At 40.6% G+C, this 27461-nt stretch overlaps 2 protein-coding genes across 4 annotated transcripts in view; both read left to right on the top strand.

Moving 5' to 3' along the window:
* LOC121280031 (E3 ubiquitin-protein ligase RNF166) overlaps positions 1-10191 on the top strand; it is a 61581-nt gene extending 51390 nt beyond the window's left edge. The window contains exons 6-7 of one of the 3 annotated variants that reach the window (XM_041191662.1): positions 3450-3536; positions 9954-10191. In XM_041191662.1, coding sequence (XP_041047596.1) covers positions 3450-3515 — 66 coding nt within the window. In that variant the 3' untranslated portion in view covers positions 3516-3536; positions 9954-10191. Of the gene's footprint in view, positions 1-1427; positions 1545-3449 lie in introns of those variants that run through there. The other 2 variants (XM_041191661.1, XM_041191660.1) reach the window with 2 other exon arrangements.
* A 9394-nt stretch (positions 10192-19585) lies between these two features.
* Positions 19586-25844, top strand: snai3 (snail family zinc finger 3). The gene is made up of 3 exons (XM_041191694.1): positions 19586-19661; positions 21762-22394; positions 24124-25844. Exons 1-3 carry the CDS (start codon positions 19586-19588, stop codon positions 24303-24305), a joined length of 891 nt encoding a protein of 296 aa, XP_041047628.1. The 3' UTR covers positions 24306-25844.
* Positions 25845-27461: the final 1617 nt, after the last annotated feature.

The following is a 27461-nucleotide window of genomic DNA, read 5'->3' as shown; positions in this document are numbered from 1 at the left end:
GTTTGATTCTCAGTCTCTGCCCAGTTGATTTATGCCAAGAAGGCAGTTGAAATAGGATAAGATAGCTGTCCCACTCCTGCCCCACTCTGTTTCTCTCTCCACAAAATGCTGGCTGATGTGCTATTTCCAGCGCATTCAGTTTTTCCTTCAGACTTCCAGCATTCGCAGTATTTTGCTTTTCATACAGGGAAAATGAGTATTACATTAGTACAATACTGCACTCCCACAGTAGAAGCAAATGAATCATCCTGCGAATTAGACACAAAAAATTTTAGTGGAAAGTGCATGTGTGTGTGAATGTTGGGTGAGGAAGACGGGATCAGATTCAGCTGTGATCTCCCACTTCACACATTCAAAATATTTACTGCCTAGGGTCGTGTAGGTTATACAATTTTTATTATCTTATTTTTAAATTTCACAGTTTGCCACTAATATGGGTTTGATTGACTGGTTTTTAGCTGCTTCCTTTGAATTAAATCGAGTTGCTGCTAAAGAAGCAGCATGCTGGACCAGAGCCAGGACAATAGAATGGAAAAAGTAGGATAGACGCCAGCTGGGGAATGGAGAAAGGCCAGAGACATGGCTCAGATGGAGGATCAGCTACTAGAATGTAGCTGCAAAGTGGGATACAAAAGAACATTTATTTGTCTATTTATTTACTTAATTAAATGATTACTAGCTTATTGCATTAGTTCCATAAGTAGCCTGTGAAATAAAGACTAGGCTATGAACTTCAGTATTGTTGTATATCAGTCATACATGATAGACTGTGCATGGATAAGGCAAATTGCATTTCATTAGTAGTACAGTCATTTATTACTTACAAAAATATTGCTACCGTGATTGTGTTTTGGTTATTTTTAGTCTGGGTTTAACCTATGAAAGTATTAACAGTTTGAACCAAAACATGATTGTTTTTGTAAGATTCTGTGATTTCTGCTTTCAATCTTCTGTTAACTTTTTTTGAAGAGATTTTGTGCATTATACTGCTACCTTGGGGGAGGAGGCATATTTCCTCCGAATGCATTGTGTAACAAAAATAGTAAATTTGTTCATTGTAAACAGATTTACAACTTTGCTACACATACTACACTGAGGTTACCTTCCTTGATGTAGCAGGGTGATTTTCTTTTACACCCCCACCTCTCCCCACATGCACATTCACTAAAATTTTGTATGTCTAATTCGCAGGATGATTCATTTGTTCCTACTCTGGGAGTGCAGTATCGTACTCACTTTCTACCTGTATGGAAGCAAAATACTGCGATTGCTGGAAGTCTGAAGTAAAAACAGAATGCGCTGGAAATAGCACATCAGCCAGCATTTTGTGGAGAGAGAAACAAAGTTAACATTTCAGGTTAATGCCCTTGAACTTAAAACATGACAAAAAGTCATTGACTTGAAATGTTTTGCTCCTCTCTCCACAGATGAATTTAAGAAATAGGAGCTGCCCCTTCAAGCTTGCTCTGCCATTCAACAAGATCATGACTAATCTATCTTAACTCCACCTTCTTGCACTATCTCTATATCCCTTAATTCTGAGCACCCAAAAATCTGTCGATCCCCCTTTTTGCATACATTCAACAACTGAGCAGCCACAACTCTGAGGTAGAGAATTACAAAGATGCACAACTCTGAGTGAAAATATTTCTCCTCTGTCCTAAATGACCAACTCCTTATTCTGAGACTCTGACCCCATGTTCTAGATTCTCCAGCTACGGAAACATCTTCTCAGCATCTACCTGTTAAACCCTAAAATTTTGTTATAAAATTAGATCACCTCTCATTCTTCTAAATTTTAGGGAACATGCTACCAGACCTGCTGAGTATTTCCATCACATTTGGTTTTTGTTACTCATTTTCTACCACTAGATGTCAGCAATATGCTACACCACTTTAGAAAACATTGGACCAAATCTTCTGGTCTCCAGATCAGCAACACAAGACCAGACATATGACTGAAGATGCGCATCAGGGCCCTGTGGAAGTCCTGACGTACAGACCTCTGTGGGAATTACCCAGGAAGTTTCAACCTCCAATGGGCAATTCCCCTGCTCCCCGGGGCACTCAACAAATGTCTCTGATTCTGAGCTAGAGTTAGACGGATTAAAATCTACTCTACATCTGGATAACTACACAAATAACCCCTTCCCCAAGTACCTGACAACCCCCTACCACCCAATGACGAATCCTGACCCAACTATCTCCCCCACCACCTGACTACCCTCCTGATCCAACTATCTTCCTGACCTGACTACCAGCTTGCCCACCTCACCTTGCCCACCTCACCCAATTATCCACCTCACCCACCCATCCACTTACCCATTCATTCACTTACTCATTTATTCAACCATTCACTAACATTCTGACTAAAGATTTAAACTTGCTGTGCTGCAGCTAGTGTGTGTCTTCCCCAACTCTTCTCCACTCTGACAGAGTTGCCCCATGGGTGCTGTGCTGCGTATTTCTGTGAAAGCAGAGCTTAGAAGGTCCCAGAAGAAATACTCAGCACCTTCGAGTCAGGGGAATTTTTGAGTGTAGCAGAAGACACAGGCCAGTAGGAATTTATTCATTATTATTGACTTATTGTGCCATTTTACAAAGTCTGTCCTGGTTTATTTAATTCCAAATAGTATTAAGCAGCTAAATTCAGATTTATTGCAGTGACTTAACATGAAGATTTTTTGCTATTTTTATTACAGTGAAAAAAGGATTTTTCTTTGCACACTTACAATTTTGCTCTACAATAAATCCTAAACAGCAGAAATTTTCCTATATTTTTACTATATACAGTTGATGTCACAGCACCTGAACATTTTACAAATGCAAATATATGAAAATATAAATCATGACCAATGTTGGTTTCCAATGCATGTTTTCTAATATAGCATTTGCATTACATTATAAATCAAGATGTTGTACTGTTTTGCACTGTATTTTGCACTTGTAGCTGCACATTATTCAGTTTATTTTCTGTTTAACTTAAATTATTAGCCCAAGCAGAGCACAAGGTAAACCCAGTAATAACAATGCGACAAGTATAAAAATCCATGTGTTCTGTGGACTTCCATGTTTTTGAAAATGAAACAATTGTCATTTATTGATTTTTTTCTTGTGACATACAGGAGCACTTATTATGGAAGCTAAGCATAGTTGATATTTTACTTTGGTGTAATTCAATTTTTCATTTCACATAGATGAATTCAAACATTGGGAGTTGTGAACATGACAGTCATTTCCTTAAATAATAAGTGCTGGAGTTCTGTTGTCTAAAGTCAATCTGTGGGTACCTACCTTTTACATGCAGTGACTTCCAACATATAAAGGCAGCTAAGAATGAATCTAGGCATGCAAGCGTATGAGTGGGAAATATTTTATTATTCAGCAAAGTTTACACTTTACAGCGGCTGGAATAATCTGAATTTTTTATTGTCTATTTTTTGTTTCAGGATTACAACATTGATGAAGATGCAGCGTTACATGCAGCAATAGCACTTTCACTCACAGAGAAATGAAGCAACTGCCTACACAGAGATGTAAGCAGACATCCTTTGCACAGGTCACCTTCTCTCACCTGAGCAAAGTGTGTGCCAATTTTCCAACATTCTGTAGGGTACTATCATTCTCTGCACTAGCCACCTTCTCTCACCTGGGCAAAAATAGTGTCTTCGTCCCAGCATTCAGTAAGGTGCTGTCATTCCTGGCACAGGTCATTTTTCTCACCTGTGCAAAGAGAGTGCCAATTTCTTAGCATTCTGATGGATACTGTCATTTTCTGCACAGGCCACCTTCTCCCATCTGGGGATAGATAGTGCCCACTTCTTAGTAGTCAATAGGGTGCTATCAACCTCTATATAAGTTAACTTTTCACACTTGGGCACAGATCATACACACTTCCCAGCATTCTATAGGGTTCTGGTAGCTCAGCCAGTCAAGTAACCACTTTCGTAACAAGTTTGTTTTTAAATCACTAGTGCGTGCCTGTACCTGTTGTTCGGTTTTAAATTTGTTCCTACGTTTTTCTACATTACAGTTGTTGTACTTTTGTGGGGAAGCTTGTGTGGAAGGGCTGTTTGGTTTACAGTTTATGTTTTTCATGTTTTGGGGTTTTTTGCATTATAAGAAATGAAAGTATATTTTTAAAATGGTACAGGAAAGAATAGAAAACTTGAGAATTGAGTGAAGAAACCTTTCATCAGTGCTATGTATCATTTATCATGTTAATAATCAGAGCTCGAATTTAACAGTTAGCAGATGGCAAATTTAGTGAAATACATTGTAAACAAAGAGGTGACATAGTGGTTTGGCTTTTGCAGCTGCAATGACAGCAAAGGTGTCAGCATTCGCTGTCTTTACGACTGTAAAACTGACAGCAACTATATGCTCAGTTAAACGTGGAAATCGAGGAGTTACTGTCAGTGATTCCCGGGTGCTCCCACAAGGTGCGTTGTTGAAGTCACCACAGAGAGAAATCTTTAGAACTCACTCGAAATGATGTGAACTTGCACTTTTATGCTGTTGGTCTTGCTGTGAAAAGCCTTGATAAAGTTATACCTTGTTGAATGAGGTGCAGCTGGGTTTTTAATGGTCTAGTAAGTTCATAATTATTGCTGAACAACCTATCTGGCCTGAAAAATACTAATTTTGTATTTATGGAATGTCAAATTTCTCCCTTCTGATAAATTCCTGATATTTAACATAATAGTTAGTTTTTAAAGTTTGTTTATGATATTTCAGCTTCCATCTTAATTCCATGTGTATATCCCAATCTTTGTTTCATTGTTGGTAAAATGATTGCAAAATGAAGGATAATCAGTGGTTATGACTTCCTGGTTTGCTGTCTGTGAGGTTTCTGCAGTGTGATAGCCTGCCTGGTGAGATCAATGTTTCTGAATGCCAGAAATCTCTTCGAGCTGACAATGGAAGGTAAGTAATGTCGGGTAAAGGTGAGATCCACGCCACATAGATTGGTAGATCTTTACAGGCAGCTTCCTTTGAAATCCATGGCATTTCGTCACCAGCTGCAAAATCTGGGTCAGTGTATATGTGTATGCATGTGCATCTGGCAATATTTAGCTATCTACAATGGATAATGCATTTTCAGTTCTGTATTTAGCCCTGCCAAATGTAATCCCTTTGAAAATCCTGGTAGATAAGGAGGGGGACAGAAACTGATCACTTAAGCCCCATCTATATTGTCTTCAGTACAATGTACAAGGTACTACAACTTTAGCTTTTCTGCTCTAGAAAATTGTTCATTTCTTTAAAAGGTTTATCTGATTCTTTGAGGTAACGCCTCATTACCACTAATTCTCTTACTCTGAAGGAATTTGTACTTTGCAATATTTTAATTGGCTCGTCCTGACAGCTAAGATGTAGTTGTGAATTCTAATAAAATTCACAGTAATTATTGTAGGGACAGGTCAGGTACTGGATGTTGCTTAAGTACTGGATACAAGAGGGATGGGCAAGAAATGTTGGCCCTGCCAGCGACACTCACATCCCTTGAACACATAAAATAAAAATGCACTCAAGAAACAATGTATTTTTAGTCAATCATCTACGAGTGGTACAGGTCTACTTACTATTTGGCCCTGAAGTCAGTTGTAGCCCTGCTGTGATATTTGAGGATAATTGCTCCTGTTCAAAGACACATTTCCAATCCTAAGGAAATCTTTGATGTAAAACCTTTGCGCTCTTTGAAATTACGTACTAAAGGTGCATGTATGATTACATAGGCCATTCTATTTGACATCACACTATGGCATTGTGGGCTGATTAGCAATTAAACTTTGTGTCATTTTTCAGAGCATGTCCAGTGCATTGTACACCATAGAGAAATGTTGTATGTACTGTACATATCATTGAGACTTTCAACACATCTGGGTACCAGAGGATGTTAATCAAGTAGACCAGCACTACCCATATCAATGAAAAGACATCGGGGCAATTGGACAGGGCCCAAAAGTGGGTACAGGGATTGCAATACGGGATTACCTTGTACCTGTTACTTCTGATGCAGGTCACACTCAAACTCCATGCTGCTTGCTAATTTAAATAATTACAGAGTGCAGCTGGTGCTAAGTGCACTGTTGCATGACTGCATGTCCAGGCAGAGGGTACAAGATCATGCATGAGTTAAAGCTAACCTACCCTACTATACATTATACACTTCTTCAAGGTGAGGTACATTGTGGCTGGAGTGCGTACTGGAAGTCATTCGAAAAGCTCAATATTGCAGAAAGCGGATTCCAAGACTTTCAGATGCTGTACAGGTGGCCTTGGTGGAGGGAAGTGATCTTTCCATAGGGGCCCAGAAAACTCTCCAGATAAATTTTACAAAGGTAGTGGGACCAGCTATCTGTGGAGGTAAATGCCAGGAGCCAAACCACAGGGATCTGGCTGCAGTTATGCAAAAAATTTCAATGACTTCGAATCTTAGTTATCTTTAAATGCCATATCTCACCAACTGCAGCACTCGCTTCACATACTGCTCAATCCACCACACTGCCATCGTTCACCTACCAATAATCTCTATCAGTCAGGACTCATACCTAACATTCATCGCTTCACCTCAGACCCACACATTCAGTATTGCTGTAAGCTTCACATCCACCTCACAGCTTTCACACACCCAGCTATTTGATAATAACAGCCACAACCCCTAAAGACATTGCACCACACTCACTGACACACTTCCTTCTCTCTTGCAGGACCAGGTGGCATATAACTGAAACCAGTGGGATCTAATCAGCAGGGGAGAGGCAGATCAGGACCCTGCCCACTGCCCTTAATAGGATGGCAATGCAGGGGTGTGACCAATTAGAAGGCTACTCCGGGAAGACTGTGCCATTGGGATCTTCCAGTATGTGCAGGCTGTAGCACCATTTGGCCTCAACATTGGAGCCCTGAAGCTCATGGGAAAATCCCAACCCATTGTTTCAGTGCAACAATGGTGTGCTGTATGGTATTTCATCTGGCGATGTAACTTTCATTGTATGCATGGTATGCATTAATACATGCAATTTTACAGTGTACATTGATGCATGTAGTTTTTGTTCTCTGCATATCCTGTTGCTATTTAAGAAGCAGGAAACATTTCTTTGAAGAGTGGGCTTAGTTGATGAGCTAGGGTAAAAGGAACATTGGCAACTTCCAGTTCTCTTTACAATTTTCTGTTTACCGATTCATAAGTTTATAAGTTAGGGTCATTTCCCATGAATTCAGAAAGAAGGAGGCAATAAAACAATTATTGTAACAGTTTCAGATAACTTGAGAAGATCGAGTACGTGAAATCACACGGATTTGTCTTATCAACAGAGGAGCAACTGGTTGGATAGCAGCTGCTTTAGCCAACTGTGTGTGCTTGTAACTGAACATGAATTAGCAGCTTCCTGATGGACAATATTTAATGTCATTGCACCAAGCACAATGGGATTGTAGGGATAGCAGAGATGAATGGCTGTGTCCGTTCTTTATTAAATTTGATCTTGTACTTGAAAGCTCCTGCATTCTTCAAAGACTCCTCGCTGATTTTCTGCTGCTTTGGGGAATGAAACAGTCACTGTTAATTTTATGTTCCGGTGCCATTGTTGGTGAAAGTAAACACCACAAAGAGGTGTTTTGTATAATTGCCCAATATGTGCATTCAATTTCACAAGCCAATATCCCTTGAATATGATCCACTATTTTTCTTTTGTGCCTCAAAGACTGTATCCTATCACGTCTGACTTACCTGGATAAGGCCTTGCTTTATGTTTTATGTTTGCAGTTATATTTGCTGATCTTTTTCTTCCCATGTCAGTTTCTTCCCATTTCACAGCCTTCCTGTACAGCTCCAATTAGGTAATGCATTCGTAAATGCAGCATATATTCTTAGGAGCCCAGCTAGCACATGCGCAGTAAAGCACTCTGGAAACAACCTTGAATCTTGCACAAACGCAGTAACTGTTTATGGCCACCAGAGTGCAGGGAAACTTTTCTGTAAAGTTAAGAGTTGAGGTCATGAGCTGAACCTTAAATCCTTGTGATTCACGGAAAATCCAGGAGAATTAACATATCTGGAACTCTATTCTAAATGAAGCACAAAATAACTATGGTGTGTGCAGTTGCTTTATTGAGTCTTGGTATTTTCATTGCGCTGATAGTAATATTTTAAAGAATATAAAACCAAAGTGGGTAAATGGGAGTTAAGATGCAGATCAACCATGATCTAATTGGCTGAACAGGTTCAAGAGGATGAATGGCTTACTCCTATCCTGTGTTTTATTTTTTGCATGCTAAATCAGTGGTGCTGGAAATTTCATATCCTGCATTTACATAGTTTGCATCCAAATGGATCGCAAGTCTTCGCCACTAATCAGAAAAAATCAGGCTGGCGTGGGAACCTCAGAATTAAATTCGAGCTCTGAAAACATGATTTTATTTTATTTCTTTGTACATGTGATTTACATTTGGTAAATGTGAGATACCATCCTGAGCCATTCCTTGTAATCCAAGCTGTGTGGTGGATCTGCGGGTACCTCCTAACTGTCCTGAAATAATATGATTCTCATATGTTCAAGAGGGAGCACAAATAGCCATTTAGATAAACATGAGTCAGATAAATCATTAAGATAAGATCCTTCACATTAGCAACTGGCTGAACCAAAAAAAAACTACTGAAGCTTGTGTGCTGAATTAATTTTTTAAAGCAGCACACTCGTCAAGCTATTTGTACAGGGTAGTAACTGGAAGAGCAGCTAAACTACATATTAAAAACCATTGAGTGTGATTTGCTTTAGTTTCAGACATCTTCACTCCACTTTATCTCCAGGTTCAGATAGAAATGACTGAAAGGAAACAAAGGTCCATCCTCTTGTAGCAGGTGTAGTTAGTCACAGATTAGCTGAGATCAATCACTTTCAGCCCATCAACCCGAATGTGAACTAACAAAAAATGTCACTGAGCTCAAAAGGCTCGTCTTTGAAAAGGCCTGGATGGAAGACGTAAGGAATGGAAATTCCAGTTGCTATGAACCTCAGAAAGGTTTTTCTACAGTGTTTTAGGGCAGTACATTTTAGGAAGAGGTTAAGTAGGGCTTAGCCATATGGGGGAATCCAGCAATCTAAATGAACATGAAGTATGCACTTGGATAGTAGGAATCAAAATCAAAAATCCGTTTATGTAGCTAAGTATTTAATATCCAAATTCTAATTGAAAAATTGGATTTTGGTTTGCAATAGTGACAGTAGAAAAAATGTAACTTTAGTTTGTACTGCCATTGGGATAAAAAGAAAACCATTAAATTCTCCTTCAATGTTACATCCTCCACCTTACTGAGCACAAAGAGAGAAAACTTCCAATTCATTATTTTATAAAAGTGATTTTGATGTAGCAAAAATGATATAACTGTGTGAACGAGATTTAATTAATAAATGTGTGAGATCAGTGTTTGAAATTGTTTGGACAACTAGTAGAATTTTCTGGTGACTTGCAATTTATATTTGCAAATATAAAGGCATATAAGATAAGTTATTTTTCTTCTAATTCTCTTAATTTATTATTTTACTTAATTTTAAATTCTTATTTAATTTCATTGCAACATTAATTTTTATGCTTATAGCTCACTAGAAAAAGAATATTAGTTACCAGTAACTTTGCTAGCTGCTAGTCTTTATTTTGAACACTGTATGATATTGTATCTGCATAGGAATTGTAATGTAGGTAAAAAGATTTTTCCCATTGTTATAGTCATGCAATTAGACATGCAATTCTGAATTTTAAATTGGCTTCTATTGATACTTTATTTTAAATTTATAATGCCTTTGCATCTAACGTAAGCCAAGTTACAATACATGAGCATGTAAAAATGTCATCTGGGACTAGCCAATGGTGAAATCAAGTTTGCCTGATTTCATTGAGGCAAGGCCACTGAGCTAGTTTTGCTGTGATTTCTTCACTTATCATTCCAGTTCAGTTACAACCCTGCGACCGCAGACCGTGAGATACAGATTCCACATTCTTCCATCAAGCTGCAAAAAATGACTATAGAAAACTTATGCTATAATACAAACCTTGTCTAATTTTCTAATATTTTTAATGTACTACAGTGCACATTTTCAAACTAGTTTTTTAGAAATTGTTTGTTGCTGTGTGAAGTTAGTGTGTACATTTGGATATTTTGTAAATAAAATTTTGCTTGTTCAGCAACCAGAGGTTATTGTTTCATATTTCTTCTTAATTCCAAGATCATTTGCCCACAAGTATTTCACTAATGGAGAAACTCCGATATCCTGAGTTCATTGTCATTTATTAATTAGCATTATATCTTCAAGTGAAGGGACTAATTAAGCCAAAAGTGTTATGAGTACATCTGTAACTAACAAGATCTACCAACAACAACAACTTGAATTTATTTAGTACATTACTAGGTGCTTCACAGGAGTGGTATCAAACAAAATTTGACACTGAGCCACATAAGGAGATTTTAGGTCAAATGGCCAAAAGCTTGATCAAAGGGGTATGTTTTAGGGAGCATCTTAAAGGAGAGAGGAGAGGTAAAAAGGTTTAGGGATGGAGTTCCAGAGCCTAGGGCCTCTACAGCTGAAGGCACAAGCTCGAATGATGGAGCCATTAAAGTTGAAGATGCACAAGAGGCCAGATATCTTGAAGGGATGTAGGGCTAGAGGAGGTCCACAGATAAGAAAGGCTGAGACCGTAGATGGATCTGAAAACATGGATGAGAGTTTTAAAATCAACTGGGAGCTAATGTAAGTCATTGAGCACAGGAGGTGATGGATGAACAGGACTTGGTGTGAGTTATGATGTATGAAATAAAGCTTTGGATGAGTGGAACCTTTTTCTGAATGAAATTGCCAAGGGGGCAGCATGTAGATGAAAAAAGTGGGCCAAGGAAAGGGACTCCAGATTTAACCTTTTGGGAGAGAGAAGCCATTGCAAGTGATTGCTGTTCAAGCTGGTGTGTATTTTATGTATATTTAAATTCCAAATCCGAAGTAAAAATTGTGGCTCTAACGTCTTTAAGACTGCCTCTTTGTTGAATGTGGATGTGAGTGCAAGTCTCCTCTGCTGCCAACTACATCTTTTAATTCAGTTACCATTCAAGATTAGTCAAGAATGGTATAATTTTAAATGTATTTTTGTGTCGTTCAATGACAAAGAAAATTGAGTAATTCCACACACAATGTACTTACATTATCATTTTTTTCTATCTGCCAATTCTGGTTTCTCACAAATTATTGGCGAGTGTCTTTTTTCGAATTGCAACAGACATTGAAGTGCCTCTCCCAGAGTACATTCCTTGCCCTCATTACCTTCAGTACTTCTTCCAAGTAGTAGTCAACATGGAGGAGTACTGATTCCATAACAATAACAACAACTTATATTTGTATAACACCTTTAACATAATGAAATATCACAAGACGCTTCACAGGAATATTATAAAACTCAGCATGACAATGAGCCACATAAGGAGATGTTAGGTCAGATGCACCAAAAGCTTAGTCAAAGAGGTAAATTTTATGGAGTATCATAAAGGAAGAAAGTGAGGTGGTGAGGTGTAAGGAGGATATTCCAAAGCTTGAGGCCTAGGCAACTGAAGGCACGGCCACCACTGCTGGAGAAATTAAAATTGAAGATGCATCTGAGACTAGTTTTAGAGGGGCGCAGATATCTTGGAGGATTGTGGGGCTGGAGGAGATTGCAGAGATGAGAGGGGTAAGGTCATGGAGTAATTTGAAAACAAAGATGAGAATTTTATAATCAAGACTTTGCTTGATTGGGAGCCCAATGTAGGTCAGCAAGCACAGGGGTGATAGGGGAAGAGACTTTTTTTATTCATTCACGGGATGTGGGCTTTGTTGGCTGTGCCAGCATTTATTGCCCATCCCTAGTTGCCTTTGAGAAGGTGGTGGTGAACTGCCTTCTTGAACCGCTGCAGTCCATGTGGTGTAGGTACACCCACAGTGCTGTTAAGGAGGGAGTTCCAGGATTTTGATCCAACAACAATGAAGGAAGAGCGATGTACTTCCAAGTCAGGATGGTGAGTGACTTGGAGGGGAAATTCCAGGTGGTGGTGTTCTCATCTATATGCTGCTCTTGTCCTCTAGATGGTAGTGGTCGTGAGTGTAGAAGGTGATATCTCAGGAGCCTTGGTGAATCCCTGCAGTGCAACTTGTAGATGGTACACACTGCTGCTACTGTGCGTTGGTGGTGGAGGGAGGGAATGTGGTGCCAATCAAGCAGGCTGCTTTGTCCTGGACAGTTTCAAGTTTCTTGAGTATTGCGGGAGCTGCACTCAACCAGCCAAGTGGGGAGTATTCCATCACACTCCAGATTGTGCCTTGCAGATGGTGGACAGGCTTTGGGGAATCAGGAGGTGAGTTACTCGTCACAGGATTCCTAGCCTTGGACCTGCCCTTGTCGCCACAATAGTTGCATGGCCAGTTCAGTTTCTGGTCATGATGTTGATAGTGGGGGATTCAGTGATGATAATGCCATTGAACATCAAGGGGCGATGGTTGGATTCTCTCTTGTTGGAGATAGTCATTGCCTGGCACTTCTGTGGCGTGAACGCTACTTGCCACTTGTCAACCCAAGCCTGGATATTGTCCAGGTCTTGCTGCATTTGGACATGGATTGCTTCAGTATCTGAGGAGTCACGAATGGTGCTAAACATTGTGCAAACATCAGCACTTCTGAGCTTATGATGGAAGGAAGGTCATTGATGGTTGGGCTGAGCACGCTATCCTGAGGAACTCCTGCAGTGATGTCCTGGAGTTGAGATGACTAACCTCCAACAACCACAACCATCTTTCCATGTACTAGGTATGATTCCAACCGGCAGCGAGTTTTCCCCCTGATTCCTGTTGACTCCAGTCTTTCTTGGGCTCCTTGATGCCACACCTGGTCAAATGCTACCTTGATATCAAGGGCAGTCTCACCTCGCCTCTGGAATTCAACTCTTTTGTCCATGTTTGAACCAAGACTGTAATGAGGTCAGGAGCTGAATGGCCCTGGCGGAACCCAAACTGGGCGTCAGTGAGCAGGTTATTGCTAAGCAAGTGCCGCTTGATAGCACTGTTGATGACCCCTTCCATTACTTTATGGATGATCGAGAGTAGACTGATCGGGTGGTAATTGGCTGAGTTGGATTTGTCCTGCTTTTTGTGTACAGGATATACCTGGGGCAATTTTCCACATAGCCGGATAAATGCTAGTGTTGTAGCTGTACTGAAACAGCTTGGCTAGGGGCATGGCAAGTTCTGGAGCACAAGTCTTAAATACTATTGCCGGAATATTGTCAGGGCCCATAGCCTTTGCAGTATCCAGTACCTTCAGCCATTTATTAATTTCACATGGAGTAAATTGATTTGGCTGAAGACTGGCATCTGTGATGCTGGGGACCTCCAGAGGAGGCCGAGATGGATTATCCACTCGGCACTTCAGGCTGAAGATTGTAGCAAATGCTTCTGTCTTTTGTACTGATGCGCTGGGCTCCTCCATCACTGAGGATGGTGATATTTATGGAGCCTCTTCCTCCAGTGAGTTGTTTAATTGTCCGCCACCATTCACGACTGGCAAGACTTTGTCTCCACAACGACTGTGCAATGGTCACTCCTACTGATACTGTCATGGACAGATACATCTGCAGCAGGCAGGTTGGTGAGGATAAGATCAAGTATGTTTTTCCCACTTGTTGTTTCCTTCACCACCTGCCGCAGACCCAGTCTAGGAACCATATCATTTAGGACCTCGCCAATAGTTGCGCTACCGAGCCACTCTTGGTGACGGACATTGAAGTCCCCCATTCAGAGTATGTTCTGTGTCCTTGCCACCCTAAGTGTTTCCTCCAAGTGCTGTTCAACATGGAGGAGCACTGATTCGTCAGCAGAGGGGGCGGGGGGTGGGGGGGCTGGTACATGGTAATTAGCAGGAGGTTTCCTTGCCCATGTTTGACCTGATGCCATGAAACTTCATGGGGCTTAGCGTCAATGTTGAGGACTCCCAGGGCAACTCCCTCCTGACTGTATACCACTGTGCCGCCACCTTTGCTGGGCCTGTCCTGCTGGTGGGACGGGACATACTCAGGGATGATGATGATGGTGTCTGGCACATAATCATCCTCACGGAATCATGACAGATAATGTCAGGCTGTTGCTTGACTAGTCTGTGAGACAGCTCTCCCAATTTTGGCACAAGCCCCCAGATGTTAGTAAGGAGGACTTCGCAGAGCCCACAGGGCTGAGATTGCCCTGGTCGTTTCCGGTGCCTAAGTCAATGCCAGGTGGACTATCCAGTTTCATTCCTTTTTTTATGACTTTGTAGTGGTTTGTTACAACTGAGTGGTCATTTCAGAGGGCATTTAAGAGTCAACCACATTGCCGTGGGTCTGGAGTCACATGTAGGCCAGACAAGATAAGGACGACAGACAAAGAACATTAGTGAACCAGATGGGTTTTTACAACAAGTGACAAGTCATCATTAGACTTTTAATTCCACCATTTGCCATGGTGGGATTCAACCCGGGTCCCCAGAGCATTACCCTGGGTCTCTGGATTACTAGTCCAGCAACAATACCACTACGCCATCGCCTCCCCATTCAAATAACCACAAGTTAAATCACAGGCACCAGAGTTTTGGATGACCTCGAGTTTACAGAATGTAGAATGTGGGAGACCAGTTAGGAGTGCATTGGAAAAGTCATTATCAACTGAGGGTTGGTGGCATGTGGTAATCAGCAGGAGGTTTCCTTGCCCATGTTTGACCTGATACCATGAGACTTCTTGGTGTCCAGAGTCAATGTTGAGTACACCCAGAACCACTTCCTCTTGACTGTGCCACAATGCCATCACCGCTGGTTGGCGTTTTCTGCAGTGGGACAGGACATACGCAATGACGGAGACGTCTGCGATATTGAATGTAACTATGATTCAGTGAGTATGACTCTATGTCAAGCTGTTGTTTTATTAGCCTGTGGGACAGCTCTTCCAATTTTGGCATTGGTCCCCAGATGTTAGTGAGGAGGACTTTGCAGAGTCAACTTTTGGTGCCTAGGTTGATGCTGGTTGGTCCATCCGGTTTTAGTATTATCTGACATTTACAGAGTCAGGGAGGCAAAGGCCATGGAAGGTTTTCAAAATAAGCATGATAATTTTATATAAAAGCAGAAAATGCTGAAAATTCTCTAAGTCGGGCAGCATCTGTGGAAAGAAAAGCAGAATTAACAGGCAGTATTTAATGCCAGCAAGGGTCTTGCCAGCTGCATGGAGTGCCCCAAGTCACCGCCTTTAGGGAAGACCCACCATATTAAGTGCCATTCAAGGACCTTGGGGGCGAAAGTCCCTCCTGCTGAGAGCTGCTGGCCAATCAGAGACCAACAGCACTATTGAACGGCAGCACCACCAGAAGGTGGCGGCTGCTGCCAGTACAACAACCACCTGAGGCCGAGTATCATTGCTAGATCCCAGGCCACAGATGACTGATTGCAGGTAGGGGTGCATGTGAGGTGACCCTCTGCAGCCCCCTCCTCTCTCTCCCACCGCACCTCCGATGCCAGGTCCCTCGATCAGACACCGAGAGCCTTTGAACGAGGAACTCCTCTTGGAAACCCGCAAGCTTTTCATGCACCCTACATGCTGGGTTAATACCAGTGGTGGCAGGACGAGGTCCTAAGTGGGCATTAAAAGGCAGCAGGGTGGTAAAACCATCTGTGGGCCTTCCCGCACCCCCCCAGTCAACTTCCACCACTGACTTAATTGGGATGGAGTCAGGAAGGTGGCGGGGTACTCATCCACTATCATCCTGCCTGATTAAATGCTCCCCCACCAATAAACTCACCATGGGGCAGGGCATTAAATTCCACCCAATATTTCAGAGCTTTGAGAGTTTAATGAGATCATGATCATTTTCAACACTTTTTATTCTATAGAAGAGGTACCAGCTTTGGGAAGCATTCCAAAGAGAACACTTACATTTCTATTTTACGCCATGAAAACAGTAAATACCTGCACAAATTGCTTGAAGAGGGGGAGGGGAAGGGGGAGATGTTCACGAAATATCTATATTCCCCAATACCAAACTGTACCTATTGGATATATATTAGGGGAGGCGACAGCGTCGTGGTATTGTCTCTGGACCAGTAATCCAGAGACCCAGGGTAATGCTCTGGGGACCTGGGTATGAATCCTGCTATGGTAGATGGTGGAATTTGAATTCAATACAAATCGGACCATGAAAACATTGTCAATTGTTGTAAAGGCCCATCTGGTTCACTAATGCCCTTTAGGGAAGGAAATCTGACGTCCAGAGATCCCCAGCATCACAAATGCCAGTCCTCAGGCAATTCGATTCACTCCACATAAAACAAGAAAGGGCAAAAGACGTTGGATACTGTAAAGATTATGGGCCCTGACAATGTTCCGGTAATAGTACTGAAGACTTGTGCTCCTGAACTTGCTGTGCCCTTAGCCAAGCTGTTCCAGTACAGCTGCAAGACTGGCATCTACCGGGCAATGTGGAAAATTGCCCCAGATATGTCTTGCACACAAATGCAGGACAAATCCAACTCGGCCAATTACCTCCCCATCAGTCTACTCTCAATCATCAGTAAAGTAATAGAAGGGGTCATCAATGGTGCTATCAAGCGGCACCTGCTTAGCAATAACCTGTTCACTGATGCCCGGGGTTTAGGTTCCGCCAGGGCCACTCGGCTTCTGACCTCATTACAGCCATGGTTCAAACATGGACAAAAGAACTAAACTCTGAAGTGAGGTAAGAGTGACCGCCCTTGACATCAAGGCAGCATTTGACAGAGTGTGACATCAAGGACCCCTAGCAAAACTGGAGTCAATGGGAATCGGTTGGGGGGGGGGGGTGGGGGGCTACTTTTCACTGGTTAGATTCATACCTAGCACAAAGGAAGATGGTTGTGGTTGTTGGAGGTCAGTCATCTCAGCTCCAGGACATCACTGCGGGAGTTCCTCAGGGTAGTGTCCTCGGCCCAACCATCTTCAGCTGCTTCATCAATGACCTTCCTTCCATCATAAGGTCAGAAGTGGGGATGTTCGCTGATGATTGCACAATACTCAGCACCATTCACGATGGCTTAGATACTGAAGTAGTCCATGTCCAAATGCAGCAAGATCTGGATAATATCCAGGCTTGGGCTGACAAGTGGCAAATAACATTCACGCCACACAAGTGCCAGGCAATGACCATCTCCAACAAAAGAGAATCTAACCATCGCCCCTTGATGTTCAATGGCATTACCATCACTGAATTCCCCACTATCAACATCTTGGGGGTTACCAGTGACCAGAAACTGAACTGGAATAGCCATATGTGTCTACAAGAACAGGTCAGAGGCTAGGAATCCTGTGATGTGTAACTCACGTTCTGACTCCCCAAAGCCTGTCCTCCATTTACAAGGCACAAGGCAGTAGTGTGATGGAATACTCCCCATTTGCGTGGATTAGTGCAGCTCCCACAACACTCGAGAAGCTTGACACCATCATGACAAAGCAGCCTGCTTGATTGGCACCACATTCACAAACATTCACTCCCTCTATCACAGTAGCAGCAGTGTGTACCATCTACAAGATGCACTGTAGGAATTCACCAAGAGTCCTTAAACAGCACCTTCCACGCCCACAACCACTACCATCTAGAAGGACAAGGGCAGCAGATAGATGGGAAGACTACCACCTGAACTTTCCCCTCCAAGTCACTCACTATCCTGAGTTGGAAATATATCGTCGTACCTTCACTGTTGCTGGGTCAAAATCCTGGAACTCCCTTCCTAACAGCACTGTGGGTGTACCTACACCACATGGACTGCAATGGTTCAAGAAGGCAGCTCACCATCACCTTCTCAAGGGCAACTAGGAATGGACAATAAATGCTGGCCCAGCCAGCAAAGCCCACACCCCATGAATGAATAAAGAAAAAAAAATCACTCCACAAATTATAAAATAGTTGCAAGTTCCATCATGTTATGAAATATTTCCACATTAAATCTTTTCCAATGAATTTTCAGTAGGCCAAAGCATTAAGATTTGTCAGATTTATTTTTCCCTTTATCCTGAGAGCTTGGGGCTACAGTAAATATACAAAGCTCTCTGACAGAATCACATATTAATAGCACAAAATTTTCTCCGGTCAGTGCAAAATTTGATGGCATAGAATAAGTAATATGAAATTTCCCAGTCGACAAGACAATTTGTTTTAATTTTCCTCCCAGGTGATAGAAATACTTAAAACTGATTATACAATCTAGGTGACTGTAGTGAGCAACCTGCTTTGTGTCTGAAGTAGCAGAGCTGCCTGGACCAGATATATCTACTACAGGCCTTCATTATGTTTGTAGTTCATCAGTCTAGCTTCATGTTGGAGAACTGGGACAGAAACCCATGAGCTATACTTCCCTGTTACAACCATTCAATTATCCAGTCACTTTCAGAATTTTGATACACTTTGTTATTTTGGCTCTGGAAAATCATTTAAAGCAGTGATGAGTTAAATATTACATGTTGCTTTTTATTTCATTTAATTTGGTCCTGTGTAAATTTGCATCATGCAAATGAATTTGACATGGTTTATATATGGTGAATCACTATTGTGTTTTTCTGCCTTTCAAAGCAAATTGCGAAAGGATAATTATTAATCCTGTGCCATATTAACATATTCACGCTTTGTAAGGTCAGTGTTAAGGAATGTGCGGCTGTCATTTAGTAGGAAACAAGGGCCTGACTGTGGAAACTGCCTTGTTGGCTGTGAGCACAAAAAGAGTATTAGGAGAAGCCCAAATTGTAATGTGAGTTAGGATTTTCCACTCCAACACTCCTGAAGCACTCAGGAAATTCTGGACACAGCCTGTGATTTTCCAACAATAATACTTGCTTCAATCACACTGAAGTGGAAAGTTCAGATGATGTCTGCCAAAATGTTGTAATGCAACTGTAAAACAATCATTTTTAATGGAATCTTACAGTACTTTATTTTACTATAGTTACGTTTATAGTTTAATTATTTTAATTAAAAGTGATACAATGTCTACAAGTTGACATCACACCGAAAAAGTTTAAATATATTTTCCAATAGCATTGAAAACATACCAATGACCTGCAATTTTTTTGTAAGAACTTAGTCACAATTTTAAAGTCATCCTGTACTATCATTTTCACCTGTTTTGTTATGTAATTCTTCAATAGTGCAATGTGAAATCCTTTGCCTTATCTATTTCGCTTAAGGTAACGTCCAGAGCTCAGGTTCTCAGCCTCCAGTTCTGGGATGCACCTGTTCTTGTGGAAAGGAGAATAGACAGAGCCAGGCTCCGCCCTCCAAGACAGGCTCGGTCTCTAATTGGCTCGGACGGAGGTCTATGTTAATAAGGTCTGACCCCCTGCACCTGATGCTCAGATATTTTCCACAAAGTGAGGAATAGGGTGGGTTTAGGTTTCTTGTTCCTCCACTGCTCATCCATGTCACTCTTATTTCCCCCATGTGGAGACCTCAGCTAACGGATTTCAGACTTGAGGGGACTTGAGACCGAAAGCTCTCAGTGCGAGGAAGAAAAGCAGCAGTCATGCCCCGTTCTTTCCTCATTAAGAAGCACTGCAGCACCAAAAAACCTAACTACAGCCAACTGGAAATACAGAATGGTAATAAAGTTTTGAAACTTTTTAAACTGTTGCTTTTAGTTATTCAAATAAACTTTTCATTGATTTTTTTTTACGTGTAGTTTACTTGTAATTCATATATTACGGTTACTTGCTTTGCTTCTGTTGAAACGGACTGTTTCAATTTACCTTGTAAGTACTTTAAAAAAAATTAACAGTTGCAGCGCCTGGTATTTATATGAACCGGCACGGCGTGACCATGTGAATGACAAGCTTGTGCATTTTCTTCCCCCAGCCCGTTAAAACTGAAGAAAGGTTTTGTGTTCAGTGGAACTGTTCAGCAAATAGAGTTTGCAGAAGCGCGGCTTGTAAAATAAAGGAAAACCCAGCAGGTGCATAGCCTCACATGAGGGTTCTCATTCTTATTCACAGGCTCGCTCCTCCAGTTCAGGAGTTGTATTGTCTTAAATAAGCAACGAGCTTGTTTGGGCTGTTCTGAGAGTTTTGTTGTTCTCCCAACTGATCGTGTTGCGCTGAGTTGATTTTTAATCAAACTACAGTTTCTTCAGAAATCCCCTGTGTAGTTTATTTTTAAATGTTTGTTTCATGCTCCATACCAGACTTCCCCTTTAACTTGGGGAACCACCAAGATGTGCATTGATTTCTTAGAACGAATAATGAATAATTTGTGTAAAATTTTGCCAAATGCCCAGGGTCACTTCTCATTACCAGGGAGGCACACGTAGGGCTGTTTTTTTTTAAAATTAAAATATATATAGGTAACTTTTGATTGCCGTTAGAAGGAAATGTGAATAACATAAAAAGAAATAGGCTGTGCAATATACATTATTAATATGGTCACGTATATTATGTAGGAAAGTAGCCTGGGCTTGTAATGAACAGATCCGCTCCTTCGTATAAATGAAATTCGGGATCAGAGCTTCATTTAATTCAATCTTCTCATGATAATGCATTTCCTTAGCAAATTCAAAACGGTAACTTTTTACTCGAGAAATAATTAAGTAGTGTATTTGCTTCTGTACTCTCTAATTATAATTAAAAGAACGGCATTTATCATTTAAATTTATCATTTAGTTTTGAAATGTTTTATTTAAAAAAATTGTGCTTAAAAGAACAAAATATATTTCAGTTTTCAAAGCATGGAGTTATTATTATCATTAGACTTTTTGGTTATATTCACTAATCCTCATTCCCAAGTTTTCTCATGCACATTATGATCCTTTTCTTTTTTTACAAAGAGCACACCTTCAGCTAATTATTACACAAATAGTTTCTCAATTTATTACTCATTCTTCTTAAAGAACAAAGACTCCTTTGGCTGGTGAACTTTGATGTTACCATAATAACTCCACCCCTTAGACTTCCAAATTGCAAATCTATGCTGTGTACAATATTCACTCCCTTCCAGTATCCGTTTGTTATGAGGTCTGTGTAGTCACTAACCTTACATAATAGAAAAAAAGGTTCCCTCTTTGAATTTTCTACTGGTATTGTGCTGTGACTTGTGAATCACAGTAATCGAAGATGCATGTTTAACAGGTGTCAGTTCTATTAATGACATAACCTATCTTCCACAAAGTTGTTTTTCTTTTTAACTTAAAACTCATTTCTTGCATAACTGTAAAAGCAATAACATCATCTCTAATATAAAATACTCTATGCTGTGTTTGCATTTAACAATGTGCCTTGCTGAATTGTTGAAATTGGAGATGCCATACAACAGGTGGCTGAGTGCATCTGAACTATAAACAGTATATAGATGTGTAATCTCAGCAAAAAAAAACTTGCATTATCCTAAATGAATTAAAAACTGGTTTCTGTCATACATAATTTTAAATTTAATTTTAACACAATGAACAGAGATATTTCCTTTCTGAATATTGACTTGTGGGACTGGTGAAGTTACAGATGCGAAGTCTCAGTTTCCTGGGAGTGGTTTGCTTTTATATTGCTAGAATTTGATTATGTGATATGCATGTGGAATATTGTCTTTGTTTTTATTGTTAGTTAGTCATGTAAATGAACAAAGCAGTATGGATATGAATCTTCACTAAATAGGATTTCCAGAAATCTGATTTTAAAAAATAACTTGCATGATTGAAATTTTTGCTTTCTTTTCAGCAACAGCCATTTCACCCTATTTATATAAGGGTTTGACATTTCCACTGATGCAACAGCCTGAAGTGCTCACTCCGATCATTTGTGACGCGCCAAGACTGTGGGACAGGGCTCCTATCAGTCTCCGAGTGTGTCTGCCCTCTCCTCCGGATGCTGACATTGGAACAGAAACACCATTCAGCAGCCAGCCAACCCTGGAGATCAGTGTTAAGGAATGTGCGGCTGTCAGAGGCAGCAGCACCCCACTAAGAGATACAGTGAATGACCTTAACCTGTCCCTTTCCAAAAAAGCCAAAAGAAGAGCCACAAACAATGGCACGTTTAAAGGAGACAGCAACACAGAGGAAAAAATCCTTGAGGTTGAAAGCACTTCTGAAGCAACCCCGGAGAAGTTTGAGTGTTTTCAATGTCATAAGGCGTACAACACTTTATCTGGGCTCTCTAAACACAGACAACTTCACTGTGAATTACAAACTAGAAAATTCTTTAACTGCAAGTATTGTGATAAGGAATATGTCAGCCTGGGTGCATTGAAGATGCACATAAGGACACACACGCTGCCCTGTGTCTGCAAAATCTGTGGCAAAGCCTTCTCTAGACCATGGCTGTTACAGGGACACATCAGAACACATACGGGTAAGTACAAATAAAACACTAGGGTTAGGGAAAGGGATCAGAAACTTCCAGCTTCCCACTGCCGATCACTATTCAGCATCCTGTTATTGGAAAGTTCATATACGTGAATGAAGATGGGAACGGGATTAGACTCTGCTATAATGTTTCTCTTTTTCCCCTCCCTACCACACAGAGTGTTGGCAGGCAATTCTTCTATGTAGGCTCATACGCTTGGCAGGGATTGAAGGTAACCACTGGTGGATGATACACTATGAGGAAAAATTGTGCTGATCCTAAAACATTTGTATATTTTTCCTAATCAGACAAAATGAAAGCTCCGTCATGACTTTTAATTACCATCTTTAAACTCTTGGTACTAGAATAATTTTACATGAATGTGCACAAAGTTCCTAATTTTAAATGTGTTACCAGAAGAGTGCTGTGCAGAGTGTAGACTTAGCACTTTCCTCAAGAGGAAGGAGAACTCACCTGTGTTTCTTTTGCATTTCATAGTTTAAGGTTAGCACACACAAATGCATAATAATCTATGGCCTGAGGTAGAGCTAGAAATCCAAAAGGCCCTTCCATTAATGTTGCAAAGTAATACAATGATGTAGGAACAGGTGCTGCCGTTATGTTTTGTTTTTTCCCATCTCCTAGAAATATCACCCATGAATTTTACTGATGCTGTTGTGAATCATTTGTGTATGGGAGAGAGCACGTAGCACTGGTGTGTTGTAACACATTCAATAGCAATTCTGATGATAATTGGTAGTGCTATGAGCTTCACCCAGGTGGTGCTCTAGTTTTCACCCAGATCACTACATTGCTTTCTATATTTAGATGCTTGCAGGAAAAGCTCAAACATCCTAATTTGGGGTCTTCTCTTGGAATCTGGCAGTTCTTTAAGTAACCAGGTTAAATTATTTTATTGTTTAATCCACCAACAGTATCTCCGTAAGCATGCAGAGAAATGATATTAAAAGAATTAACTACTAGCAGGACAACACAAATTTTGATAGATGACGTTTTAAAAGACAGCCCAGTGCCTGTGCTCTATGCCCATTGTAATAATTTATTTGCGGTCAGCAATTGGCTAAGCTCTAAAGGTGGAAGAGTCCTCCATCATTAGTGATGTTTAGACATAAATTCTCAAGATTGCAATTAAGCACCAAATGAAAATTTCTTCCGGTCTATGTGAATCCCACTGCATGAAATTAACAAAATGGTTGGCAGACAGATACATTTATAAATAACAGAAGAGCAACTAGTTTAAATAGTGAACTATATAAACACAGTTAAACTATCTAATAGTGAATTACTTTCTAGGTTTTATTCCAATTCATGTCTTTAAATGATTCATTATGCCAGGCTTGTAATGTACAATAGTGCACTAATGGAGTGCATCACAGGAAGGGGCTACCAGTGTTTCCCTACTTTAAATTTGAAGTTGGGAGGTATTCGATGGTAGCAAGGAGCTCCGAACAAGAGGAAGGAAATTTGAGAAGGCCATACTCCTTCCTAGTGGCTGGTTGTAAACTGGAATTGATAGAGACCTGGGTGCAAGTTGCTTTTCTTTCATTTTTATTTGGAGATGAGAGAAAATTGGTATCATTTATTATATAGATGAGGTGGAAAGTTAGTCTCTCATTTATCCTGTCGGGTTTTTAAAATAAAATATCATGCATTCTGTTTGCTGTGGGTGATAGTGGTACCTCCATCTCTGATTTTGTATTCTTACTCTTCGCAGGGGAGAAACCTTTTGCCTGTCCTCACTGTAGCAGGGCTTTTGCAGATCGCTCAAATCTCCGAGCACACCTGCAGACACACTCGGATGTGAAGAGATACCAATGCAAGAGCTGCTCAAAGACCTTTTCCAGAATGTCCCTTCTTTCCAAACATGAGGAGGCTAGCTGCTGCCCCATGTCTTGACACACATTTTGAAATATTTGATCAAAAAACTATCTATTTTGTAATAAGTTGAAGGTGTGGCCACAATGTGGTGGTCTTTTTAGTATTTATAGAATGAAAATGGATATGAACTACTTACTGGCATATCAAATCTCAAAGTAATTTCATGCTGATGGAGACTTGCAGTTGGTATCTTGCACTAGCAAATTTGTATCAATTTGGACTAAGTTAGTTGTGACAAAACATCTATTGTCAACCAGTTAGAATATGAACTCTGAAACAGCTGCAGAAAAGCAATATTAAAAAGAAATACCTGTGCTAATTAGGAGAAAATTGAATTGTGATTTCCCCACCATTAAAGGGGACCTGCACCGCTTTGCAAAACTGAGAAGGCAGACTTGATCTCTGCTGTACCTGAAATTAAGGAGAGTATGATCATTTGGAACTAAAATTCTACTAAAAGCAACGTATGGCCCAGGCAGGAGGATGAGAAGTATTACTGTCTCAAACTTGGGGGTTTCCTCTCATGGCTGCCCCCAAAGAAGGGGGCAGTCTTCTTAAAGACTAAGAATACACCTTGAAGGAGAAGATATGATTCATTCCTCCTACCACCCAAATTCAGACAGTTGTGCCACTGTATATGGACTTCTCCATTAAAGATAAACTGGAGAGGTTTATTCAGGGTGAAATTTTGGAGGAAACTAGAATCTGTCTGCTATGTTTGATTATTAGATTTGTTTAACTTGCATGAAGCAGTTATCAAACTTGCTTTCAACAATTGTGTTGATAGTAACTGTATTTTCCCTCTTTGCACTCAAATCTCTACTGATTGTACTTTAATATACAGTGTTTTGTGTTAGCATAAACTATTCATGCTGCACTGCATATGTGAGATTGCAGTCTATGGCTTAATTCACCCTTTAGTCACTTGAAGATCTACATACAAAGATTTTTTTTTTTAAACAATAGCTTCAGCAAAACCAGGGAGAGGGTTCTATTGTCCAGACATAATGTCACAAGTCAATGTATCTTTCCTAAGAGAGAAAAAGCGATTTCTGGTCTTCAGTTTTATATGACAGCATCACTGAGCAGGCTTTGGAGCAAAGGAGGAAAAACTACAATTGGAATCAAAAGACCAATGATAGTCTTGGCTACTCTTTGCTCATGAAACAGTAACAATTGTAGCTTTTCAGTCTGCTTATTCTGGAAACCAGATTTAGGATCCTGTTTTTTTTTTATTTAAATCCACAAATCAAGATGAATTCTACAACCATCACAATTTCTAAGGCAACAGAAATAGAATTATTCCAATTTGTGGGGAAAATGAAGCCTATTGTTTTTCAGAAAGCACGATTTCAGGCTTACAAAGATTGTAAATGCATTGAGCTTCATTAGTTGGTTTAAAAAAACATGCAAATATTGTACAAAAGTAATGTAAATCTAATTAATGCTGTGAATTATTTTTCTTGCATACTGTAGCTATCAGATCATTTGAATTTTACATTTTCTTGGTTAACCTGTAATGTATTTTTAATATATGCTAACAACTTGGAAACATGAGCATAGTAGTGAGTTAATAAGATGCCTGCTTAAACTGGAAGAGTCTTGCATACGTCATTTAAGCAAAGGGTTTACCAGCTGGTTGATCTTTGTGAACCTGCACAAAATGGGACTGAATTAATATGGCTGTTTCATTGGAATGGTCCAGAAGTATGCAAGCAGCCAGATACCCTGCATCCTGTCTTACACTGCGCGTTCTCACTTATTCTTGGTGTGACATAAATGGGGCAGAGTCAGAGACTAGGATTTTCTCATTCCCTAACCTCAAGGGGAGCTATTGTAAGGTTGGAGGCTGTAAGCCTGTTGAATTTAGATATTATGAGTTCCAGGTAGGTAGCCTAGCCAATTGAACATGATCTATGTCTTTTAAAAGAAATTCTTTATTAGCATTTTAAATGGGGTATGGAAATAATTTCTCTGGAGATGAAATAGGCACCATTCCTCTTTTCCCCCATCCCCCCACCCCCGCCCCGGCATCTTGTGTTGGCAGCTAGGCATCAGATAACTGCTAGCCCATGTTTTCCTACCAAATGTGCATATTCTGTTGGGTTCAGTGCCAGAGGCCCTGAAAATCCTTGACTGTGATCATAGCAATAATGCTGGAATTATGCCTCCTGTGTCTACTGCTCCTCACCATATTGGCCTAAGTGGGGGCAGTGAGAGGAAATATTACTTCCATGGGCCAGCACTATGGTGCTGGAAACCTGCCCTCCAGATCGATAGCCGGGTGCTGCTGATCAAGACAAGTCCCCCTACCCTGGAGGAATGACTTCTGTATTTTTGGTTTCCTTACACAGGAAAACAATTAAAATAAGATAGACCCACTCTTTGGCTACTGTCTTGGCTGTGATACCCTCGCTCATGGCTAGAGCACCTTCTGGAGGCTGGTATCTTATCTCACTGGATGTACCAGCCTCCAACCTTAGGCCAGCTTTCATTAAACTGAGGGAGGCAGGACTCCCAGTATAGTGAATCCCTGGCTCTGCTCCCTCTCATTACTGGGTTTGTTTGAGGTGAACACAGGGCCAAGGGGCGCCCCTCCGTAAAGGAAGGGAACTGGCATATCTAGGTCCTGGCTTATGTCCAGGCTCTTCCTACAGATTACTGCTGGAGTCACAGCAGGAGATCACTGGCTGAGCAATTCAGCCCCAAAATGTTTTTGGAGAGAAAGTGTTTTTATACTTACAACATGTTTTGTAGAAGAGAGAGGAGCAAAATCCAGAATTAGGAAAAAAAATAGATTTTCATGTTTTTTAAACATTTCTCTCACCACAGTTCAGTTCTCCTGAAGTCATTTTTTGGCTGCGAACAGTTCTACAGAAACCAGGTACCCTGCTATTTGCCCAATTGGCAATTATTCATGAGTGACCTGTTTTGCCCAATTAGCAATTATGCATGAGTGACCCTTGATGTTGGGTAATAATGAACATCATGGCTGAGCAAGATCCTATCCCCAAATCAAGATCTGCACCTGCCATCTACTTGCACCAGTCAAGAGTACTGCAACATGCAAAAGTACTGTTTATATTCACATAGTTGAGATCTCTAACAAAGAGTGGACTATTGTACTAAGCTTAATACTGTGGAAAGAGATTTTGGTGAGGGATGTGAGGGGGT

Source organism: Carcharodon carcharias, chromosome 7 (genome assembly GCF_017639515.1).
Source record: "Carcharodon carcharias isolate sCarCar2 chromosome 7, sCarCar2.pri, whole genome shotgun sequence".
Lineage (NCBI taxonomy): Eukaryota > Metazoa > Chordata > Chondrichthyes > Lamniformes > Lamnidae > Carcharodon > Carcharodon carcharias.
Note: the sequence above shows the minus strand (reverse complement) of the source record. Positions and strands in the feature narration are given on the sequence as shown.

Bases quoted from the DNA above. Each gene is read 5' to 3' on its own strand.
- snai3 (XM_041191694.1), top strand. From the start codon at position 19,586: ATGCCCCGTTCTTTCCTCATTAAGAAGCACTGCAGCACCAAAAAACCT. The intron at 19,662-21,761 runs GTAATAAAGTTT...CTTTCTTTTCAG, and splicing joins CCAACTGGAAATACAGAATG to CAACAGCCATTTCACCCTAT. The intron at 22,395-24,123 runs GTAAGTACAAAT...TACTCTTCGCAG, and splicing joins ACACATCAGAACACATACGG to GGGAGAAACCTTTTGCCTGT.